Source organism: Orycteropus afer, unplaced genomic scaffold (genome assembly GCF_000298275.1).
Source record: "Orycteropus afer afer isolate SDZICR_OR568_19922 unplaced genomic scaffold, OryAfe1.0 scaffold00098, whole genome shotgun sequence".
In the NCBI taxonomy this organism is placed as follows: Eukaryota; Metazoa; Chordata; class Mammalia; order Tubulidentata; family Orycteropodidae; genus Orycteropus; species Orycteropus afer.
The window spans coordinates 6121118-6144265 of NW_006921685.1; the positions used below are offsets into that span (position 1 = coordinate 6121118).

The following is a 23148-nucleotide window of genomic DNA, read 5'->3' on the forward strand; positions in this document are numbered from 1 at the left end:
ACCAGCCACTCCTCGGAAGGAAGATGGGGCAATCTACTTCTGTAGTGATACTGCCTCGGAAACCCAAGGAGGGGTCGCTATGAGTCAGGTCCAACTCGATGGCACATAACAACAACAACAACAAACCCTTTTCAGTTCTTGATTATATTAAAAGTTTTTCATCACCAGTTTCTAGAATTGTCATGATTATATTACTATTTTGAGTGCCTAGAAATAGACCTTCTTTTATGCCTTTGAAAACGTACCTAATTTTATATTAAATTCTGAAAATTTTCTCTGTAGGTTGGAGTTATAGATTTTTCAATGTATCTCAAGGATGGAAACAGCAGTAAAGGTAGTGAAGGGTATGTATAAAGAAAATTAGGTTTCTGGTTTTTTTTTCTCTGTTGTCTTTGGTAGTATTTAACACTGCTTTAATAGACGTAGACGCTCTGGTGGTGCAGTGGTTAAAGCATTCAGCTGCTAATGAAAAGGTTGGCAGTTTGAACCCACCAGCCACTCCATGAGGGAAAAATGAGGCACTATGCTTCCGTAAAGATATACAGCCTTGAAAACTCTACAGAGCTGTTCTGCTTTGTCCTATAAGGTCTCTATGAGTCGTGATCAACTCGATTGCAGTGGGTTTGGGTTGGTTTTTGATTTTAACAAACTTACTGAAAGAATTTCTGATGGTAAAGCTTTAATAGAGTCTTGCCAGAAATATCTGACTACTATGCCTACTACTAAACCCTAAAAGGGTTTTTTACTTGTGCTTTTCCTGTTAGGTGGTTCAGATACAAACAAAAATATAAGTTTTAATTAAAAGAATTCAGTTATTTACTCTTAAGATCATGGGGAGCATGCGAGAGGTCTTATTTACTGGAGGGATTGCATTCTCAGTTTGCCTGAAATTCTTAGTATTAAATATGTACTATTGGGTTATGTAAGGACCTCTGGTAGCATAGTGTCTAAGGCATCTGACTGCTAACCAAAAGGTTGGTGGTTCAAACCCACCAGCCACTCCATGGAAACAAGACTGGGCACTCTACTTCCATAAAGATTTACCACCTCGGAAACCCAGTGGGGTCACTGTGAGTCAGAATCGCCTCAGCGGCAGTGGGTTTGGTCTTTTGGTTTGGGATCTGGTTATGTACAGTGTTAACATAGGGCAAGCAGAGTGAAGAAAAGATGAGAACTCTCTAACACTTTTAAAACTCTTCTGTAAATACCGAATTATTTCATGATGAAAAGTTTCAAGATTATGCATTAGAATGCTTAGAAATCAGAGATCACAAATGTTCTTTATACACTTTAAAAATTTAGCAGTTGAAAGCATAATTAGATTTTTTTTTTTTATAACATTGGTCATTGACCTAGAGATGATAGCACTTGGTCTTTCATTAATTATATGGGTAGGTAGCCTTAAGTGTGTTTTTCATTTTTAAAATGTCTACCTGTTGGTTAGGGAGCTCTGGTAGCATAGTGGCTAAGGCACTTGACTGCTAACCAGAAGGCTGGCAGTTCAAACCTACCAGCCACTCCTTAGAAGGAAATTTGGGTAATCTACTTCTGTAGTGATACAGTCTCAGAAACCCAAGGAGGGGTCGCTATGAGATGGGTCCAACTCGACAACACATAACAACAACAATAACCTGTGTTTTTTCTTTGTTTTTTAGTCTATTACAGATTAATTGGTTTAACAGTAAACCTCATTATTCTGCCCTTTATTTTCTTATGTAATAATAAACATTTGATCTTTTTGAAAAAGATTTTTACTGTTTACTTTGAAATATAAGTATCATTTAAAGACAAACATACAGCATTTGAGAACAACAGTATTCCACCAGAGTAAGCTTAATTCAGTTGCTATGACAAATGAAAAATGGTTACTATAAATAATATGGGAGCTCTGGTAGCATAGTGCCTAAGGCACTTGATTGCTAACCAGAAGGCTGGCGGTTCAAACCCACCAGCCACTCCTCGGAAGGAAGGTTGGGCAATCTACTTCCATAGTGATACCACCTCGGCAACCCAATGCAGGGTCGCTATGAGTTGAGTCCAACTCGATGGCACATAACAACACAACAACAACATAAATAATACTGCAAAACTAAAAAGCCTGTGGACTGCACCATCAAGTTGGATCCGACTCATAGCGATCCCTCCTTGGGTTTCTGAGGCGATAATCACTAAAAGCCTTCTGGTTAGCAGTCAAATGCCTTAGGGAATAAGCCACCAGAGCTCCCTAAAATACCTCTAACATATTGTAATTGTTATTCCTCTAAGCTAACTTGTTAAGGTTTGTAAGCTACAACAAGGGCTTTGTTAATGTAGGTTTTAAAATTTTTCTAAACCTTTAAGCCTTTACTATTGATATATTGAGGATTAGGCATTGCATCAAGTTTGTCTTCAGCTCAGTGTTATCAATGCCACAGTTTCTTTTCTGTTTTATGAAAAGATGGGAAGGGCAACTTTTATGTTGCTAATGTTAATGTTATATTTATTTCCTTTCTTTCTTCCCCCTCAGAGATGGTCAAATCACTGCAATTCTGGACCAGAAGAACTATGTGGAAGAACTCAACAGGCATCTGAAGTAAAGAATGAATAAATAACATTACTTTCATAGGGGTTTTGTTGGAGGAAAAAAAAAAACCCAAAACCATACCCAAAGAAAGGAAAGGTTAAAATGAAAGTCAATGAGGATAAATTCAGACAGTAGTCAACATATAAAAGAATCCCTGCATGGCAAGGACTGGACTCTAGGCACTGGATAAATAGCATTTAACTGTTTGGTAATCTTTGGTGAAAGGCAGTATAAAATTAGTATGCAGTTACAGCTCTAGTGATTAAGTAAAGTTAAGAATTTTTAAATATGTGACATAAACAGTGTAGGCCCTCTTGGTTCAGGAGGTTTAGTTTTTAATATATCCACTAGTTATCATTTTGTTTATAGTTCTCCTATTTCCTGGTTTCAGCTAGAAAATTTCAGAATAAATTGAATATATTTTTCTCTTGAGGACTAAGAACTAATGGTTATAATGAAGTCATATAGAGATGTCAGTCAGGCAAAGAGATGATTACATTTGACAATGAAATATAAAACATTGTTTATACTCTTATTTAATCTTTCTGTGTCTCAATTTCTTCATCTGTAATTGGGATTATAACACATAGGGTTGTTGCGTTGAAGAGTTTAGAAACGTGTGTGACATATGGCAAGAGATTAATTCGTGTACGCTATTATTATTATATATAATCAAATCTTAGCATTTACTAAATAGTATATTAGCTCTTTTATTTCATTTGACAAATAATTACTGGATACACACTTTGGTGCCAAGGATGCAGCAGTTAAGACAGACACAGCCCCTTGTAAGCTATAACCCCTTAAAGGGATGGAGGACATTAAACAAATAATAAGTGTACGGATGTTTAAAGGGAAAGTACAGGGTATTCTGTTTTTCAAAAGAGACAGTTATGTTTTCTGTTCTTAATAGTGCTACTGTAAACAACCTCCAGGCAAAAGTGGATGCATTAGAAAAATCCAACACGAAACTGACAGAGGAGGTAAGCGTTTTGGAAATAATATCTTTCTTTGATTAGCTTATAGAATTTCTATTACTATTACTATTAAGATGGTAATATACATTAGTGAAGCTAGTTGTTTCTAGGAAACTTTGGCATAGAAGGACTTTACTTTTCAGTTGAGGCATATTGCCACAGACTATGTAGCCTCACATAGCTTAGTAATTTGATACATAGTCATGCCCTGCATAATATTCGTTTGGGCAACATCTGAGCTCATATGTGTCTGTGGTCCATAAGTTTGTAAGAGAGTTCAGAAAACCTGATCAGGGAACAAGACATAGAAGATGTAACCAAACATAGCGAACACATCAGTTCCCACACACAACACATATAATATATCTCATGTCTCTTATTACAAAGCAATTGGATGGCCAGGAATATAATGATAGAACATATATATAACCTGTAATCCATATGTCTTGATTTTCATAAGAAAAGACTAGGTGTTACTGGCTTATGTATGTACTGTACTGTAACTTCTATCATTACTTTAATGTGAACTTTCCCTACTTACAAACAGAAAGGTTATCATATAACAGTGCGTGCTTAGACTTGTAGGCAGCAGTATCCAATCTGGTGTATTGCCCTTCTCTTGAGTGCTATAGGGTTATCTCTCTGTTTCATTTTCTTGCAAAAATATTACCATAAAGTACATCATAGCTCCCATATGTAGCAGAACCAACACTAGTGATAGCAGCAGCAAGAGACAAAGGTGAAGTACTGACTTGGAAATAAAAGAAAAGATTATTAAACATCACAAAGGTGGAAAATAAGTGAATGCTATTGTTTGCAATTTAGGTATATCTGTTTGCTAAGTACATAATAGGATGTTTGCACAATTTGCAAGTCACCTAGTGTCTTATTACACAGAACATATCGTCTGTGTTAAGTAATGCATGACTGTAGTTTGTAAAAGAGATCACCATGTTCTTGACATCTTATAATAATGGAATCATAAATTTTGAACTTTATTGAAGTATAACCAGTGATATGCCCTACACATTTTAAAAAATGTATACATTGTGTAACCCAGTTATAGAACAGCAGTTGGCAAACTGGCCCATAGGCCAAATTCACCTTCCAGTCTATTTTTGCATGGACTACACGCTAAGAATATTTTTTACATTTTTAAAGAATTCAAAATATAAAATATACAAGACAGAGACTATGTATGATCTGTGAAGCTGAAAATATTTTCTATCTGGCTCTTTACAGAAAAATGTTTGCCAACCTCTGATATAGAACATTTCTATAACTACCACCACCCCCAATATTTTCAGTCTTCTCCCAGTTTTCTTTCTTCTAGAAGTTCATATTAGTGGAATCATACATATATCCTTTGTGTCTGGCTTCTTTCATTCTGAAATTTATCCATATTGTTGTGTATGTCAAATGCTGTTTGGGTGCATCTTTTGAGATGATCATATGCTTTTTTTCTTCTCCTTTTTTTCTATAAATGTAGAGAATTATATTGATAGATATTTTGGGTGTTAAAGCAATCTTGCATTCTTATGAATAGCCCCCCTTGATCAGAGTGTATTATCTGTTTTATTATAGTCCTGAATTAGATTTATAAATCTTCTGTATGGATTTTTGTGTCCATATTTAAGAGAGAATCTTAGTCTGTTGTTTTTTGCTTTTTTCCCCTTCAGATGTCTGACTAATTTTGGCCCTAGAATAAGGTTAACCTCATAAAATGAGGTCTGGAAGAGTTTGTTCAGTATGGGTATTATTTCTTCCATAAAAGTTTATTGGTATTTACCTGTGAAGCCATCTGAACCTGCAGTTTACTTTATGGCAAGATTTTAAATTTTGAATTTAAAATTTCTTAGTTATATAATTATTCACGTTCTCTATTTTTTCCTTACATCACTTTTGGTAATTTATGTCTTTCAAAAGGATCTGTACATTTAATCTTGTTGTCAAACTTACTAACTCACTGCCGTCAAGTCAACTCTGACTCATAGCAACCCCTCCTTGGGTTTCCAAGGCAGTATCTCTACGGAAGTAGATTGCCCAGTCTTCCTTCCAAGGAGTGGCTGGTGGGTTTGAACTGCCAGATTTCTGGTTAGCAGTCACATGCCTTAGGCACTATGCCACCAGAGCTCCCAAACTTACTAGCACTGAATATATTCATAATCCACCACTCGTCTGTCAGTTTGTTGTACTGTGGTGGCTTGCATGTTGCTGTGAGGCTAGAGGCTATGCGACCAGTACATCAAATACCAGCAGGGTCACCCATGGTGGACAGGTTTCAGTAGAGCTTCCAGATTAAGACAGACTAGAAAGAAGGACAAGACCATCCACTCCTGAAGTACAGTGCTGTCGGTGATAGGATAATATCTATAAACCTGCAAGGAAGACCAGTTAATATTACTGTTATTAAAATTTATGCACCAGCCACTAAAGCCAAAGATGAGGAAATTGAAGATTTTTACTAACTTCTGCAGTCTGAAATTGACCAAACGTGCAATCAAGATTTATTCATTATTACTGGTAATTGGAAGCAGTTGGAAAATACAGCCTTGGTGATAGAAATAATGCTGAAGATCCCATGATAAAATTTTGCAAGACCAATGACTTATTCATTGCAAATACCTTTTTTCAACAGCATAAATGGTAGTTACACATATGGAGCTCAGTATCCTCAGTGAAAACAAGCCAGGAGCTGATTGTAAAACAGACTATCAATCGCTTATAGGCAAGTTCAAGTTGGAGCTGAAGGCAGTTAAAACAAGTCCACAATAGCCAAAATGTGACCTTGATTTTATCACACCTGAATTTAGAGACCATTTGAATAGATTTGACACACTGAACACCAGTGACCGACAACCAGACCAGTTGTAAGATGACATCAAGAACGTCATACATGAAGAAATAAAATGACCATTAAAAAGGCAGGAAAAGACGAAAATGGTTGTCAGAAGAGACTCTGAAACTTGCTTTTGAATGGAGAGTAGCTTAAGTGAATGGAAGAAATGATGAAATAAAAGAGCCAAACAGAAGATTCAAAGAGCACCTCCAGAAGACAAAGTAAAGTGTTATAATGAATGCGCCAAGACCTAGAGTTTGAAAAGCAAGAAGGAAGAACACACTCAGCATTTCTCAAGCTGAAAAACTGAAGGAAAAATTCAAGCCTCAAGTTGCAACATTGAAGGCTTCTATGGGCAAAATATTGAATGATGTGTTGTTGTTGTTGTTATGTGCCCTCGAGTCAGACCCAACTCATAGCGACCCCTCCTTCGGTTTCCAAGGCAGTATCACTTTGGAAGTAGATTGTCCCATCTTCCTTCCAAAGAGTGGCTGGGGGGGTTAACTGCCAGCCTTCTGGTTAGCAGTCAAGTGCCTTAGCCACTATGCTACCAGAGCTCCCATTGAATGATGTAGGAACCATCAAAAGAAGACGGAAGGACACACACAGTCAGTGTACCAAAAACAGTTGTTCAACTTCCACCTATTTTAGGAAATAGCTTATGATCAAGAATCAATGGTATTGAAAGTAGAAGTCCAAGCTGCACTAAAGGAATTGGCAAAAAATAAGCCTCCATGAATTGACAAAATACCCATTGAGGTGTTTCAACAAATGGATGCAGTGCTGGAGGTACTTCCTCATTTATACCAAGAAATTTGGAAGACAGCTACCTGGACAACTGGAAGTGATCAATATTTGTGCCAATTATAAAGAAAGATGATCAAACTGAATATAGAAATTATCAAGCAATATCATTAATATCACATGCAAGTAAAATCTTGCTGAAAATAATTTAAAAATTGTTATAGCTATATACCAAAAGTGATTGACTGACACATTACCACTAAGGAAAAGGAAGACACAGAGGTGCACAAGAGGTACAGACAACAAAGATAAACATTTTTTATATATACAATACTGCATTATAATTGATAATAAACATTAATCCCTGGATAAATAGATGGGTAGACAGGCTGAATGGTCAGGTATGTCTAGGCAGAAGGGAATATACCCATGACCATATATATGGTTGACAGATGATATTTCTACATACATATTTGTATGTGCTGTCAAAATGTCCATATATATAATAGAGCTAACAAGGGACAAAGTTACAATAACTTCTTTGCCACAGCCAGCCACCCTGAGGGAGTGAGTAGTTAGACCTGTGGGCTCAGGACCATGGTTGCAGGGGTCATCAAGCTCAATTGGCATAACATACTACACAAAAGCATTATTTAACATCATGCTTTGGTGAGTAGTGACTGGAGTCTTAAAAGCTTGCAAGAGGCCATCTAGATGCAAAAAAGGGTCTCTCCTCATCCAGAGTAAAGAAGAATGAAGAAAACCAAAAATGCATGGCAACAGTTAGTCCAGGAGAATAGTAGACCATGCAGTCCTCAGCCTGTATGATCATGAGACTAAAAGAACTAGATGGTGCCCAGCTACCACTGTCAACTGCTCGGAAAGAGATCAGTGCAGGAGATCCTGGATAGAGTGAGAGAACAATGTGGGAGAAAACTCAAAATTATTATTAAAAAAAAAAAAAAAAAGAGCCAGGTTTACTGGTCTGATAGAGCCAGGTGAGACCCCTGAGACTATGGCCCCTAGTTACCCTTCAGGTCTGGAACTGAACTTACTCCTGTGGCTTCCACCCAAACAGTAGACAAGCATATAGGGTGAACATTTACATCAGGTAGACACAGTCCTTAGAGTGATCAAACACAGGAGAACAGGAGGGTAATGTTTGCACAGGGAGATAGATTGGGGGGGTGGGGGCAGGAATGCACAGGAAAGAAGAGCACAGGGAAGAGGTAACTATAGGGAGGAAGTGGGATAGAGCTATTACATTATGGGGAATTGCAGTCAATGTCATAAAACAAAATGTGTCTGAATTGCTGTATGGAAAATGAATTTGCTCTGTAAACTTTCACCCAAATCACAATAAAAATTAAATTTAAAAAAAGCAGAAGATAACATTCTGAGGTATAGATATGTTGATTTTGGTGATGATTTTATGGGCATCGACTTATGTCAAAACTTTTGACTTTAAATTGTACACTTAAAATATATGCAGTTTTCAATGTCAATTATACCTTACTAAAGTTGCTTTAAAAAATAAAATAGTGATTGCAGCAGCATTTGACATGGAACTTCACAAATTAAGGCTAGATTCAGAAGAAGAGGCATAGAGCAAGACTGAAGCTGTGAAAAATGTCACTTTACTTGGATCCACAGTCAACACCCATGGAAGCAGCAGTCAGGAAATCAAATGTCATATTGCACTGGACAAATCTGCTGCAGAAGACTTCTTTAAAGTGTTGAGAAGCAAAGATGTCACTTTGAAGTCTTAAGGTACAGCTGACCCAAGCCATAGTATTTTCAGTTGCCTCATAAGCATGTGAAAGCTGGGCAGTGAACAAGGAAGAGTGAAGAAGAGTCGATGCCTTTGAATTATGGTATTGGTGAAAACTACTGAAAATACCACGGACGGCCAGAAGACCAAACAGATCTGTCTTGGAAGAAGTGCAGTTGGAATGCTTCTTGGAAGTGAGAACGGCCAGACTTTGTCTCACCTACTGTGGTCATGTTGTCAGAAGGGACCGTTTCCCAGAGGATATCATGCTTGATAAAGTAGAGTGTCAGCGAATAAGGGGAAGACCCTCAACAAGATGAATTGACACAATGGATGCAGTGATGGGCTTAAGTATAGCAAGGATTGTGAAGATGGTGCAGGACTGGGCAGTATTTTGTTCTGTTGTCATAGGGTTGCTATGAGTCAGAGCCAACTTGACAGCACCTAATAACATATTCAGGAGCTCTGGTGGCGTAGTGCCAAAGGCACTTGACTGCTAACCAGAAGATTGGTGGTTCAAACCCACCAGCCACTCCTCGGAAGGAAGGTTGGGCAATCTACTTCCGTAGAGATACTGCCTCGGAAACCCAAGGAGGGGTCTCTGTGAGTCAGAGACAACTCAATGGCACATAACAACAACAACAATAATAACATATTCATAATACTTTCTTATACCTTTAATATCTATAGGATTTTTAGTTATTTCCTTTATTCCTAATATTGTTAATTTGTTATTTCATAATTTATTTTTACTTTTAGTCTTATTAGACTGTTTATTCCAATTAAATGCATCATTGGCTTTATCAATTAATAATAAGGAGCTCTGGTGGTATAATGCCTAAGGCATTTGACTGTTAACCAGAAGGTTGGTGGTTCAAACCCACCAGCCACTCCACAGAAGGAAGACTGAGCAATCTACTTCCGTAAAGATTTACCACCTCGGACACCCACAGGGGATTGCTATGAGTTGGAATCAACTTGATGGCAGTGGGTTTTTTTGTTTGTAGAAACTGCCACTGATGAGACTATATCAAATGATAAATCTAAAAAACACTTAATCCAGTGTTTATCTTAATCAAATTGTATGTGTTTTATTCATTAATATCAGATATACTTCTAGACCAGACTTGGCTGTGTAATTAATCTCAGTAGTGTAACTCAATGCATTTGTCCCTTTGCATTATAATGAACAGTTCTTTATAACAAAGTCAGAATTTTTCCTTAGTGAAGCCATCCCAACAATATGGAAAACTTGTGTCTGACCTTGTGGTGGATGGATGCATATGTATAAAATATATTTTTGAAATTATTTTTATATATAAAGGTGGTAAGGAGGCCAGGCACAATTGAGGCAGGAGAAAGAACTTAGGTGTTGCCATTACAACAGGAATTTTTACAAAATATTCTATCCTGGTTCCTGGGGTTAGTATGACCGGTATCATCATGCACGATACAAACACTGCAGGCTCAATAGGTTTTACTGGAGAGTAGGAAAAGATTTTTTTTTTTCATTTATTTTGAGAACAACAAGAAGTGTGCTGACTATATAGTTATAACAGCCAGTATTTATTGAGTACTTATTGTGTGCTGTCTATTGTGCTTTATATTTATTATCTCTACTACACTGGGAGCTCTGGTGGCATAGTACCTAAGGCACTTGACTGCTACCCAGAGGGCTGGCAGTTCAAGCTCACTAGCCACTCCTCGGAAGGAAGATTGGGCAATCTACTTCCTTAGTAATACCACCTCGGAAACCCAAGGAGGGGTTGCTATGAGTTGTATCCGACTCCACGGCAATGGATGCGTTGCATACACTGTTGAGAAAGCATAAATGGTAGGACTGTAATTCATACCCATTTTCTAGCTTACAAGCTAGAACTTATAATCAGTCACTAGGCCATAGTGCATATTGCTCATCAGTGAACACTTTCTTTTTATTTTTTTGATGCTTTTTTTCAACTTTTTATAGTGATTTGGGTGAAATTTTACTAAGCAGATTTGTTTCACATTCAACAGTTCATACACATTTTGTTCCATGATACTGATAACAGTCTTCACAATGTACTAGCTCTCCTACCTAGCTTTCTCCCTGTGGAAATGCTGCCCTTTTGATTGCCCAGCCTTGATTGTTCTAGGGAGTACATCTCCCTGGTGTAGTTGTTCTGGTCGTAGGCCTGTCTGTTGTTGGCTGAGAGTTAAACCATGGGAGTGAGTCCAGATCCAGGCCTAAAAAGTGACATGGGACCATAGTCTCAAGGGTTTCACCTGTCTCTGTCTGACCGGTAATTCTGGTTGTTTCTATGGTTTTGAATTTTGTTCTACATTTTTTCTCCTTCTCTATCCAGAATCTCCAATTTTGATCCCTTTCTGAGTGGTTGGCAGTAGTAGCTGGAGACCAACTAGTTCTGCTGGTCTCAAAGTCATATCTGCTGAAATTCCCATAATCCGTTATTCCCTTGGACTAATTGTTTCCATGTCTTTGATTTTCTTCACTCTTCTTTGCTCTGAACCAGGAGAGCCCAATAGTTGCATCTTAGATGGCTGCTCACAAACTTTTAAGACCCTAGTCTCTACTCACTAGAGGAGGATGTAGAACAATGTTTTTGTGTACTATGTTCTACTCATTGAGCTTGATGTCCCCCACAGCCATGGTCCCAAGCTCACAGGCCCAGTGACTCACTCAAGGTGTTTGATTATGGCTGAGAAGGTATCCTAACTTTGTCCCCTGTTAGCTCTATAATGTATTTGAACATTTTTATAGCGCATACAAATGCGTAAAGAATATTATCTGCCAGACCTATGTATGGTCACGTGTATATTCCCATTTGCCTACCCCTACCTGATTTTCAAGGGTTTCACCTGTCTTTATCTGACCGGTAATCCTGGTTGTTTCTATGGTTTTGAATTTTGTTCTGGAATGCAAAAGTTGGAAACAAAGAAGAATCACCAGTAGTTGGAAAATTTGGCTTGGTGACAGAAATAATGCTGGAACTCACATGGTAGAATTTTGCAAGACCAACGACTTGCTCATTGCAAATACCTTTTTTCAACAACAAATGGTGGCTCTACACGTGGACTTCACCAGATGGAACACATAGGAATCACATTGACTACATCTGTGGCAAGAGGCGGTGGAAAAGCTCAATATCCTTTGCCAAAACCAGGCAAGGAGTTGATTTTGGAACAGACCATCAACTGCTTATATGCAAGTTCAACTTGCAAGTTAAAGACAATTAAAACAAGTCCAAGAGAGCCAAAATGTGATCTTGAATATATCCCTCCTGAATTTAGAGATCATCTAAAGAATAGATTTAATGCATTGAACACCAATGACTGAAAACCAGAAGAATTGTGGGAGGATATCAAGAACATTATCCATGAAGAAAGCAAGAGATCACTAAAAAGATGAGAAAAGAAGAGAAGACCAAATTGGATGACAGAAGAGACTCTGAAACTTGCCCTTGAGCAGAGAGTAGCTAAAGCCAATGGAAGAAATGACAAGATAAAGGAACTGAACAGAAGATTTCAAAGAGCAGCTCGAGCAGACAAAACCAATTACTATAATAAAATGTGCAAAGACCTGGAGTTTGAAAACCAAAAGGGAAGAACACGCTCAGCATTTCTCAAGCTGAAAGAATTGAAGAAAAAATTTAAGCCTCGAGTTGCAACATTGAGAGATTCTATGGGCAAAATATTGAATGATGCAGGAAACATCAAGAGAAGAGAGCAGGAATACACAGAATCACTGTACCAAAAAGAACTGGTCAGTCTTCATCCATTCCAGGAAGTGGCATATGATCTAGAACCAATGATACTGAAGGAGGAAGTCAAAGCTGCAATGAAAGAATTGGTGAAGAACAAGGCTCCAGGAATTGAATGAATACCCATTGAGATATTTCAACAAATGGATGCCCCATTGGAGGCACTCACTCGGTTATGCCAAGAGATTTGGAAAACAGCTACCTGGCCAACTGACTGGAAGAGATCCATATTTGTACCCATTCCAAAGAAAGGTGATCCCACAGATTGTGGAAATTATAGAACAATATCATTAATATCGCACACAAATAAGATCTTACTGAAGATAATTCAAAAATGGTTGCAGCAGTCTATTGACAGAGAACTTCCAGAGGTGCAAGCTGGATTCAGAAGAGGACGTGGAACAAGGGATATCATAGCTGTTGTCAGATGGTTCTTGGCTCAAGGCAAAGAATTCCAGAAAGATGTTGACTTGTGTTTTATTGACTATGCAAAGGCATTTGATTGTGTGGATCATGACAAATTATGGATAACATTGAGAAGAATGGGAATTCCCGAGCACTTGATTGTACTCATGAGGAACCTGTACCGTGACCAGGAGGCTGTCGTTTGAACGGATCAAGGGGACACTGCATGGTTTAAAATCAAGAAGGGAGCGCGTCAGGGTTGTATCCTTTCCCCATACTTATTCAATCTATATGCTGAGCAAATAATCCGAGAAGCTGGACTATATGAAGAAAAACGTGGCATCAGGATTGGAGGAAGAATCATTAACAACCTGAGATATGCAGACGATACAACTTTGCTTGCTGAAAGTGAGGATGACTTGAGGCACTTACTGATGAAGGTTGAAGAATACAGTTGGTAGTATGGATTACATCTCAATATAAAGAAAACAAAAATCCTCACAACTGGACCAATGAGCAGCATCACAGTAAATGGAGAGAAGATTGAGGTTATCAAAGAATTCACATTGCTTGGTTCTACAATCTATGCCAATGGAAGCAGCACTCAGGACATTAGACAACGTGTAGCATTGGGAAGGTCAACCACGAAGGAACTGTTTCAAGTGCTGAGGAGCACGGATGTCTCCTTGAGGACTAAGGTGCACCTGACACAAGCCATGGTATTTCCAGTCACCTCCTATGCATGTGAGAGCTGGACAGTGAATAAGGAAGACCAAAGAAGAGTTGATGCTTTTGAGTTGTGGTGCTGGCGAAGAATGCTGAAATTACCATGGTCTGCTAAAAGAACTAACAGATCTGTCCTAGAGGAAGTGCACCTGAAATGCTCCTTGGAAGCGAGAATGGCCAGACGTCGTCTCACCTATTTTGGTCATGTTGTCAAAAGGGACCATTCCCTGGAGAAGGATGTCATGCTTGGTAGGGTGGAGGGTCTAGGAAAGAGGGGGAGGCCTTCAACGGGATGGATTGACACAGTGGCTGTGATGATGGGCTCAAATATAGCAGGGATCATGGAGCTGGCGCGGGATTGGGCAGTGTTTTGTTCTGCTATGCATGGGGTCACTATGAGTCGGAAACTACTCAACGGCACCTAACAACAACAACAACAAAAACCTGATCTCCTTGCCTGTCTACCTAGGTATCCACCCATAGGTTAGTAAATAGACACTTTTCTGTACAGCTATCGGGTGTCAGGCACCATCTCTAGACATCAGGAATAAAGGCATATGAGAATTGGAACTTGCCTTCAATGAAGTCACAATAGTATAAAGAAAGGACAAATCATTATAAATGATGCGATAAATGCAGTTATAGACATATGGATAAAGTAGATACTGATGGGAGAGCAGGAGGTCAGAGAAGGTTCCTGAAGATGACACAGGCTAAATCTTAAAGGGAGGGGACAAGTAAAGAAAGGGAGTTGACAACATGAACACCATCACAGATTGAGAAATAGCAGTCTCCACAGGATTTGATAGGGAATATAAAGGTAGAAGAGGATTGCGAGAAATGGGGCTGAGAACGTTAACAGGAGCTGGATCATGGAGGACCTCATGTGCCAGTTTAAGGAGCTTGAATTTCACCCTCTAAATTACAAGTAGCCTTTCAAGATTTTTAAACAGACATGGCCTGGTCATAGTAGCATTTTAGAATGCTTGTTCCAGAAACTTTATGAACAATTTAATAGGAACAGGGCTGGAGCCAGCAAGAGGGCCTGTCTGATAATAGTCTGGCCCAATAATCTAGAAGAGTGATAAGGGTCTAAACCAAGAGCATTGAGATCGAGAAGACTTATGGGTGTGCCAGACCTGGCTCTCACCAGAAGAGCCACTTATTAAATTTTCAAGGATTTTGGAGCCAAGTGATGTCAGGTTGGTAGAAGTTGGTTCTGCTGAGAGCATATTCATCATGGAAATTGGCAAACACTACAAATCAGGCCTTTTACGTTTGGAGAGCTTGTTAAACATTTACCAGTGTACCACTGGAGAAGTGACTGAAAATATGCAGTAGATAAATTTGGCAGCACTTGTAGCTTACCAGATGAAAAGGATGAAAGAATCCAGAATATGGTCCAGATGTCTCTAGTATCAGTGATTCACTGAATACTTGTCCTATGAACTGGAGATAGAGAATACAAGAGAAGGAACCATTTTAGTCTAAGAAACAATACATCAAATTTACGTGTAGATAAACGAGGACATAAAATACTGAAAGAGTTAATATTCAAAGCCATTTCTAAGTAAAAATAGTTCATTTCTTCCTACAGACCCCTATTCAGGTAATATCTACTGTTTTGGTTACCTAGTACTGCTCTGGCAAGAGTATATAATACCACAAATGGGATGGCTTGATTTATATGTGCCAGGTATTGACTTGTGTGTGCCAGATTAGCAAAATCCCACCCCTGTGGATCTTATTTTCTCCTTGGGGTGGTGGAGGAGAGAGACAGGTAGAGTAGGTATGATATATAGACCTGGTCGTGGGACCATTAGTCCCTGCCCAGCTACATGCAAGTCATGTGTGCACCTGAGCCAGTAAATGACTTTAAGAGGCCCAGTTCCCTCTCTTAGCAAGTGAGGGTACTTATACTTCTCCTTTCTTACTAAGAAGATAAAAATATGTTTCCAAAAACGTTTAGAAAAGTCCCTAAAATAAGAATAGAAAAAAGCTTCATGTTTCACTTCTAATTAACAAAGGTATTTTCTTCCTAATTTGTCAAAGAATAAGCTATATAGGTTTTTGGTTTTTGGTTTTCCCTTAAATGGTATTTGTTTTGTTTTGGTGTTAGATGTTTGTATGGAAAATCTTAAATGAAACTATCTAGGTAACAGTTTATCTTCTCTATTTCTGATTATAATCATCCTATTATGTACAGTGGGATAAATTTGGTTTTAATAAAGTCAAAGTTAATCACACTAGTCAGCAAGATGCTACTTCATCAGTTTTTCTTTAGAACAAACATTTTTATTGTAACTTTAAATGTATTACTCAACTATGTGGACTTCATTTTTAAAGTTAGTTTCTTAAATATACTTAAAACTTTTATTTATGGTGATGGCCCTCAGAATGTTAGTCCACAGGGCTTTTGGAATATTGCACAGAAATTTTCTACTGTGAATCTGCTGCTGCTGTCCTGAGGCAGCATGGTATAGTGGTTAAGAGCATGGATTCTCTGTTGTTGTTGTTATATGCAGAGGTAGGCTTTTTGGGTTCAAGTCCTAGCTCTAGCACTTAATAGCTTTCCAATCCTGTGTCAATTACTTAAGCCTCTATTTCTTGGTTACTTAATCTATAAAACGAAGATATTAATAATACTTATTTTTTAAGATTGTTGTATGAATTAAGTGATTTAATACATGAGCATGGAACAGTATATAACAGTTTTTAAGCACTTAATAAATACTAGTTGTTAATTTTATTCCATCGCAAAATTTGTCCTCCTAACCTAGATGTATTTTACTAATAGTGTTTATTTATTTATCAATCCATTCATTCATTTACTTATTTATTTTACCAATGATATTTATTTCCTTGAAACTGAACTTTCTGAGATAGGAAAGCACTTTTACAGACTTTATATAGAGAGAAGGCTAATCAGGTCTGCCTTTTACATTTCTGTGTATGTTGGGATTTTTCCCTCCTGCATTCTGCACCATTGTCATAGAATTAATAGATGAAGATTTAAATGCCCACTTTATTGTTGGTAAAACTGGATTAGAAAGCATACTCCGTTTTCCTAATACTTTTTTCTTAAATCTAGATCTTGTGACAACCTGTCTTGGAGAGTCCTTGGGTCTGTATAGGGAGCAGACCCATTTGTCCAGAATTGTGTCCTATAGACATGACCAGGCCCCAAAGGAGCAGGGAGAGAAATGGGCTTCCAGACCTGCCCCTGGAACGCATGCCTGAGACCTAGCTTCTCTGTACTTAGCACATTAGGACAGGAACGTAGCACAGCGTACAGTCACCCTGAGAAGATAATAAAAATGGAGCACTCACCTGGCCAGGGAGCTCTGGTAGCATAGTGGCTAAGACATTTGCCTGCTAACCAGACGGCTGGCGGTTCAAACCCACCAGCTACTCCTCGGAAGGAAGGTTGGGCAATCCTACTTCCGTAGTGATACTGCCTCGGAAACCCAAGGAGGGGTCACTATGAGTCGGGGCCGACTCGACGGCACATAACAACAACACAACAACCTGGCCAAGAGCAGCCTGCTTGGTTCCTTCTCCCAGCCTCACTCAGATATCTCATTCACATTCTCTCAGGAGGGTTGAGATAAGTACATGTGGAAAAGAAAGAAGTGTTTCCACCTTACTTTTTCCCCCCTTTGGAAAGGGGAATAAATGTTACCCTAGCAATGTAGTTAATAATTTTACTTTATCTTTTTAGATGCTAAAATGAAGAATTTTCAATTGCAGAATGGGATCTTTTGATGGAGTGTCTATCTGTCTGTTCTTTTAAAGTCATCTATCAGAGGTCTTGTGGATAGTTCATAAAATGGGTGCCATGGCATGAGGAGATCTCTTTGTCTAACCTACCTTTAAAATATTTTCCCTAGTTCTCTATAAGAACATTGTAATGGGTTTATCGATAGCTTTATTTTTCCCTCTAAAAATATCCAAGCCTGAAAATATCTTCACAGATTATGAATCATTTCATACTGGTAAAAGAAAAATAAAAGATTTCTTTGTGTTTTGTTTTTTCTTTTTAATTAACAGCTTGCAGTTGCAAACAACAGGATTATTACCTTGCAAGAAGAAATGGAACGAGTTAAAGAGGAAAGCTCATACATATTGGAATCCAATCGGAAGGTTAATATTATTCTATGTATAAAATATTCATGGAACATATCAATGTGTCAGTAGTAGGGGGTGTGTCTAGAGGACTGTTTTTGAAGCAGCAGACTTTTGACTATATCAAACTCAGTGTTTTTACTTAAACTCCATTTGTATATGAGTGAATGATGAAAGTTTTGAAAGGGTGATGTCCCTCTACAAGATGTTCCTTGGCTTCACTGCTGCCTGTGTCTATTTAGAGACTTTAAGAAACAATCTACTCAGTGTCTTATTTTTATGTACTAATGATTTTTTTAAAATGCATTTTATTGAAATAGGATTTATGTACAGTAAAATACACAAAACTAAAGTGACATGGATCAATGTGAATTTTGTTTTTATTTTTGTTTTGCAGTGTTCCCTCCCCTTCCACTCCTGGTAACCAACAAAGAAAGTTTCCCTCCAAATATAAACCTTTCCTTGACCCTCCACAACAACAAACTAATACTATATTTGTCCTTCTGTGATTGACTTATGTTACTCAGCATAATGTCCTTGAAGTTCATCCATATTATGTGGTGTTTTGCAGACTCTACATTATTCTTTAGTGCTGCATAGCATTCCATTTTGTGTATATACCATAGTTAGGTCATCCATTCTTTGGCTATAAATCTTAGAGATAAGTCCCTTGCCAGATATGTAATTATCAACAAACAGGAATTTGTTGCTGTCATTTTTGTTATGTGCTTTTTTGTGGTGTTGATTTCTTTGTTCCATATAATTTTCTATGCTGAGCAGTTTTGTTCACGAATCATGTTATCCCTTCCTTCATTGCTATTGTTTTAGTATTTGCTGAATATTTATGCTGATCCTCTTTTTTGGTGTGAAGGTTTATCATTTTTCTTTGAGGTTATCTGTGATTTATAGTTTTCTTCCCAAGTTTAGAACAGTCTGTTCTGTCTTATAGTTGTCTTGACTTCCTTACCATCTAGAAATTCTGTAATGGCACAGTTTTTTCCCTCTTTTTGATTTGTAGTTGTCCTCATTTGTCAATTGATGTCTCTAGTTCCCTGTTTACAATCTTGTAGGCTTATTTACTTTGGATACTTCCATGGCTGGGTTGGTTTCTGGCTTACATCATCGTGTGTGTTAATGGTCACTTGTTGTTGGCTGTTGTTGCTTCTCTGTCCAAAGGGCTACCTTTAGCATCTCTTGTAAGGTTGGTCTGGTTTTAACAAATTCCCTTAATTTCTGTTTATCTGGAAATGTTCTAATTTCACCATCATATTTGAGGGACAGTTTTGCTGGGTACATAATTCTTGGTTGGAAATTTTTCTCTTTCCATGTTTTATATATACCCTCTCATTGTCTTCTCACCTACATGGTTTCTGCCGAGAAATCCAAGCTTAGTCTTATTAGTTGCCCTTTGGAGGTAACTTTTTGTTTTTCCCATGCTGCTGTCATGATTCTTTCTTTGTCTTTGGTTTTGGTAAGTTTGACGATGATATGTCTTGGTGTTTTTTGGGGGGTCTCTGGTAGCATAGTGCCTAAGGCACTTGACTGCTAACCAGAAGGCTGGCGGTTCAAACCCACCAGCTACTCCTCAGAGGGAAGGTTGGGCAATCCTACTTCCGTAGTGATACTGCCTCGGAAACCCAAGGAGGGGTCGCTATGAGTCGGGGCCAACTCGACGGCATATAACAACAACAACAACAACATCCTGTTTGGGGTTCGTTGGACTTCCTGAATGGATATATCCTCATCTTTCATCATACCTGGTAAATTCTCTTCCAACAAATCTTGGACAATTTTCTCAGTGGTTTTGTTTTTCTCTTCCTGTTCTGGAATTCCGATTACATGTAGGTCATTCCTTTTGATGATATCCCACATGAATCTTAGGCTTTCTTCATTTTGTTTTGATCTTTTTTCTGACTGATCCCTTTCCAAGAAGTGTTCAGGTACTTGCCTTCAATCTCACTAATTCTGTCTTCCATTGATTCAGTTCTGCTCCTTTCCCCATTCAATGTATTATCTATTTCTGAAAAATTTATTATTAATCTTCTGGATTTCTGTGTGTAGATTTTGTATCATTTTTAATTTTTAATTTATTTTGTCATTTTGTTCTTGTATTGTCTTTTGAAATTGTTCTAGGGTTTTTCTGTATTTTCCTTGATCTGTCTCTCAATTCACTGAAGATACCTAAGTATAATTCTTCTGAATTCTTATCAGGGAGTTCCAATGCTGCATCTTCCTCAAGGATGTGTTTTGGGTCTGTATCCTGGTCCTTTGTTTCTCCTGCTTTATCTTGCTTCTTTGTGTGGACTGTGATGCTCTGTTGTCTCCGAGGCATTGTGACATTTTTGTATTTATATTTAATTGGTGATTGTATGTTGGAGTGACTTGCCCATGATTTTCATTTTCTTTGTTTTCTTTGTACGTTATCTATGCAAGCAGAGTACTTACTGTGCTCCTCTATTCGGTAGTTGACAGCACTTATACATTCACCACCTGTCTCCTTACCTGTTGTCAGCCTCTCATATGTCCCTGCCAACCTTGGCAAACAGAGCCCATTCTTAGGTCCCTGGAAACCAAATGAGAATGCTATGACTTTAAAATCCAAAATGGTTGTCACTTGTAAAGATTCAAAATGGCTGTGCCCTCTGTCACTTTAAATATCCAAAATGGCCACCGCTTATAAATATCCAAAATGGCTTTGCCCTCAGTCACTTTAAATATCCATATTGGCTGCACCCTCCAGACAGTGGAAAGTCAACAGCTCAGGTTGTCTCCCTCCTTGCTGTTTCCCTTCCTAGTCATAGGCCACCAGCGCAGTCGTCCCTGTAGCCCTTGTTGACCAGGGTTGATCTGTAGGTCAATTCTCAGGTCCCAACACCGCCTGGAAATATTCAGGCTGTTGGTCCGGTCAGAGCAGCTGACAGTCTGCAGCTCCAACCATCTCTGTACTCAGAGTTTTCATTCAGGTTTTTCCACTAGTTGGTGCCTAATCCACTTCTGCATAGTTCTTTCAAAGCTCTGGGCTCCAGGATTATCTTCTGTATCTCTGTTAATTGGTTTTTCTTTTCTTTGTTGAAGAGGGTTTATATCACTTGTCTGCCTATTCCTCCATCTTACTGGAAGTCCATGGGAATTTTTATGTACTAATGATTTTTACTGTGTTCAAATGTTACATTTGTTATATTAAATATGCCATCATTTTTAGATCATGTAGGTTTGTGTTTAAGTGATACCTTATTCATATGATATCACTGGAAGTTACTATATAAATGAAATTTTAGATAACTCAGTGTCTTAAATCACCAAATTTTTTTTTTTATTTTATTTTATTTATTGTGATTTGGGTGAATATTTACAGAGCAAATTCACTTTCCATACAGCAATTCACATATACTTTGTCTCATGTCATTGAAAATCACCAAATTTTTTATAAACATCGAACCTTCTTAAGTAGAGTGCATCAGTTAGCACAGATAGCCCTTAGGATGACTGAAGATCATAATTACCAGTATTAGCAACCCTATGCTAAGTAACAACAGTGCTACAAGCATACCTCAGACATAGTGTGTGTTTGGTTACAGACAACTGCAAATAATGTAATAAAGCGAGTCACACAAAGTTTTTGATTTCCCAGTGCATATAAAAGTTATGTTTACATTATACAGTAGTCTATTAAGTGTGCGATAACAGAAAAATGTTTGAGATGTTGTGAGAATCACCAAAATGTGACCAAAACAGGAAGTGAGCATATGCTATTGGAAAAATGGCACCAATAGACATGCTAGACGCGGGGTTGCCACAGGCCTTCACTTTTCTAAAAAACGTACTTATCTGTGAAGTGCAATAAAACGAAGCCCAGTAAGACAAGCTATGACTGTACTTTTTAAACTAATAGAGCTTCCAGCACCTATGTGTCTATATTCCCAGATGGCTGTAGTTGACATTATGTTTCTTTTTCTGCCTTTTATAATTTCACTGACATCTCTTACTTCTGGTTAATGCTGGTGTTTCTATCTGCAAGAAGATATCCTCACTCCTTTTTATCATCATACTTCTACTGCGGCCTAGGAATCCAATTACCTACAGTTACAAAACTGTTCCTAAAGTAAGATTAATAGGCTATGAGTGGGGACTAAAGTAATTTTATGTGAGTAAAGTATTTGACTTTAATGCGTCAACTTTGTAAACATAACTATGCCTGCTTACAGAAGTTTTTCCTTATTACGTCTCATTTTTGTGCTGTGATCTCTCTGGGTTAGAGCAGGTATGTAATCTCTAGAGAAGGAATGTTTTATCACTTGAACCTTTGACCCAATTTGTATTTTACAGTGAATGCTATTTTGTTTTTGAGGCTGGTTTTTAAAACTTCTCCCTCCTGTTTTGGTAACTTGTCTTGGGATTTTAAACAGAATGGTAAAAAAAAAATAAAAATAAAAAATCCCTAATTCAGCTAAAGAATTTATTTAAATTTACTAGCCTTCTTTAATTTCCTATTCTTCTTTTATTATCATACCTGCTTAGGTATGATCATGTTTCTTTACTGCATAGCAGTACTAGTGTAAGCTAACTCTATATAGGTTTTTTAAATCCTTAAATATGTGCTATTTTGTTTTTGTTTTTTTATCTTTTCAAGGGTCCTAAGCAAGAGAAAACTTCAGAGGGGCAAGCACTGAGTGAAGCAAGAAAGCATTTAAAGGAGGAGACACAGTTACGACTGGTAATTTGCTCAAGTTTAATTAGTTTAGGAACAGATTAAAAGTGAACAACCTTAGTTTTACAAACTAAGGTTAATAATACCAGTATTGCTTTAAAAAAGTTTTATGACCCCTATAAAACTTTCACACTCTTTTTAACCCATAGTCCCCGTACTGCTTTTTTCTCTCCATTTTCTATGTATTCCATACAACCAGTAAGATTTTGCCAATCTTTATTGTTTTGCTTTCGTGGTTTGCATTACAAGAACATTAGGTATATAGAACCTACTTCCTAAACTGTGCAATCCCCACTCCTACCTCATTCCTCACTCCTGCAAATATTCTGGTACGTTTACTTGGAAGGAGCGGGCTACTCTTCCTTTTTCTAAGAATCATTAATGTGGGATTGTACTTTGTTATATTTAGCTGTTTATTCTGATTTTATTCTTGTTCCTAGACATAATAGAAAAATGTATTATCCAGTATTGGGTTTTTTTTTGTGTGTGTGTGTGTGTATATATATATATATATATTTTTTTTTTTTTA

General features: G+C 37.8%; 1 protein-coding gene across 1 annotated transcript in view; it reads left to right on the forward strand.

Moving 5' to 3' along the window:
- Positions 1-23148, forward strand: part of RUFY3 (RUN and FYVE domain containing 3) — a 118213-nt gene that overhangs the window by 89036 nt on the left and 6029 nt on the right. The window contains exons 7-11 of the mRNA XM_007942778.2: positions 283-344; positions 2507-2572; positions 3477-3546; positions 17837-17929; positions 22542-22625. Of these exons, the coding sequence (XP_007940969.1) occupies positions 283-344; positions 2507-2572; positions 3477-3546; positions 17837-17929; positions 22542-22625 (375 nt within the window). The remainder of the gene's footprint in view (positions 1-282; positions 345-2506; positions 2573-3476; positions 3547-17836; positions 17930-22541; positions 22626-23148) is intronic.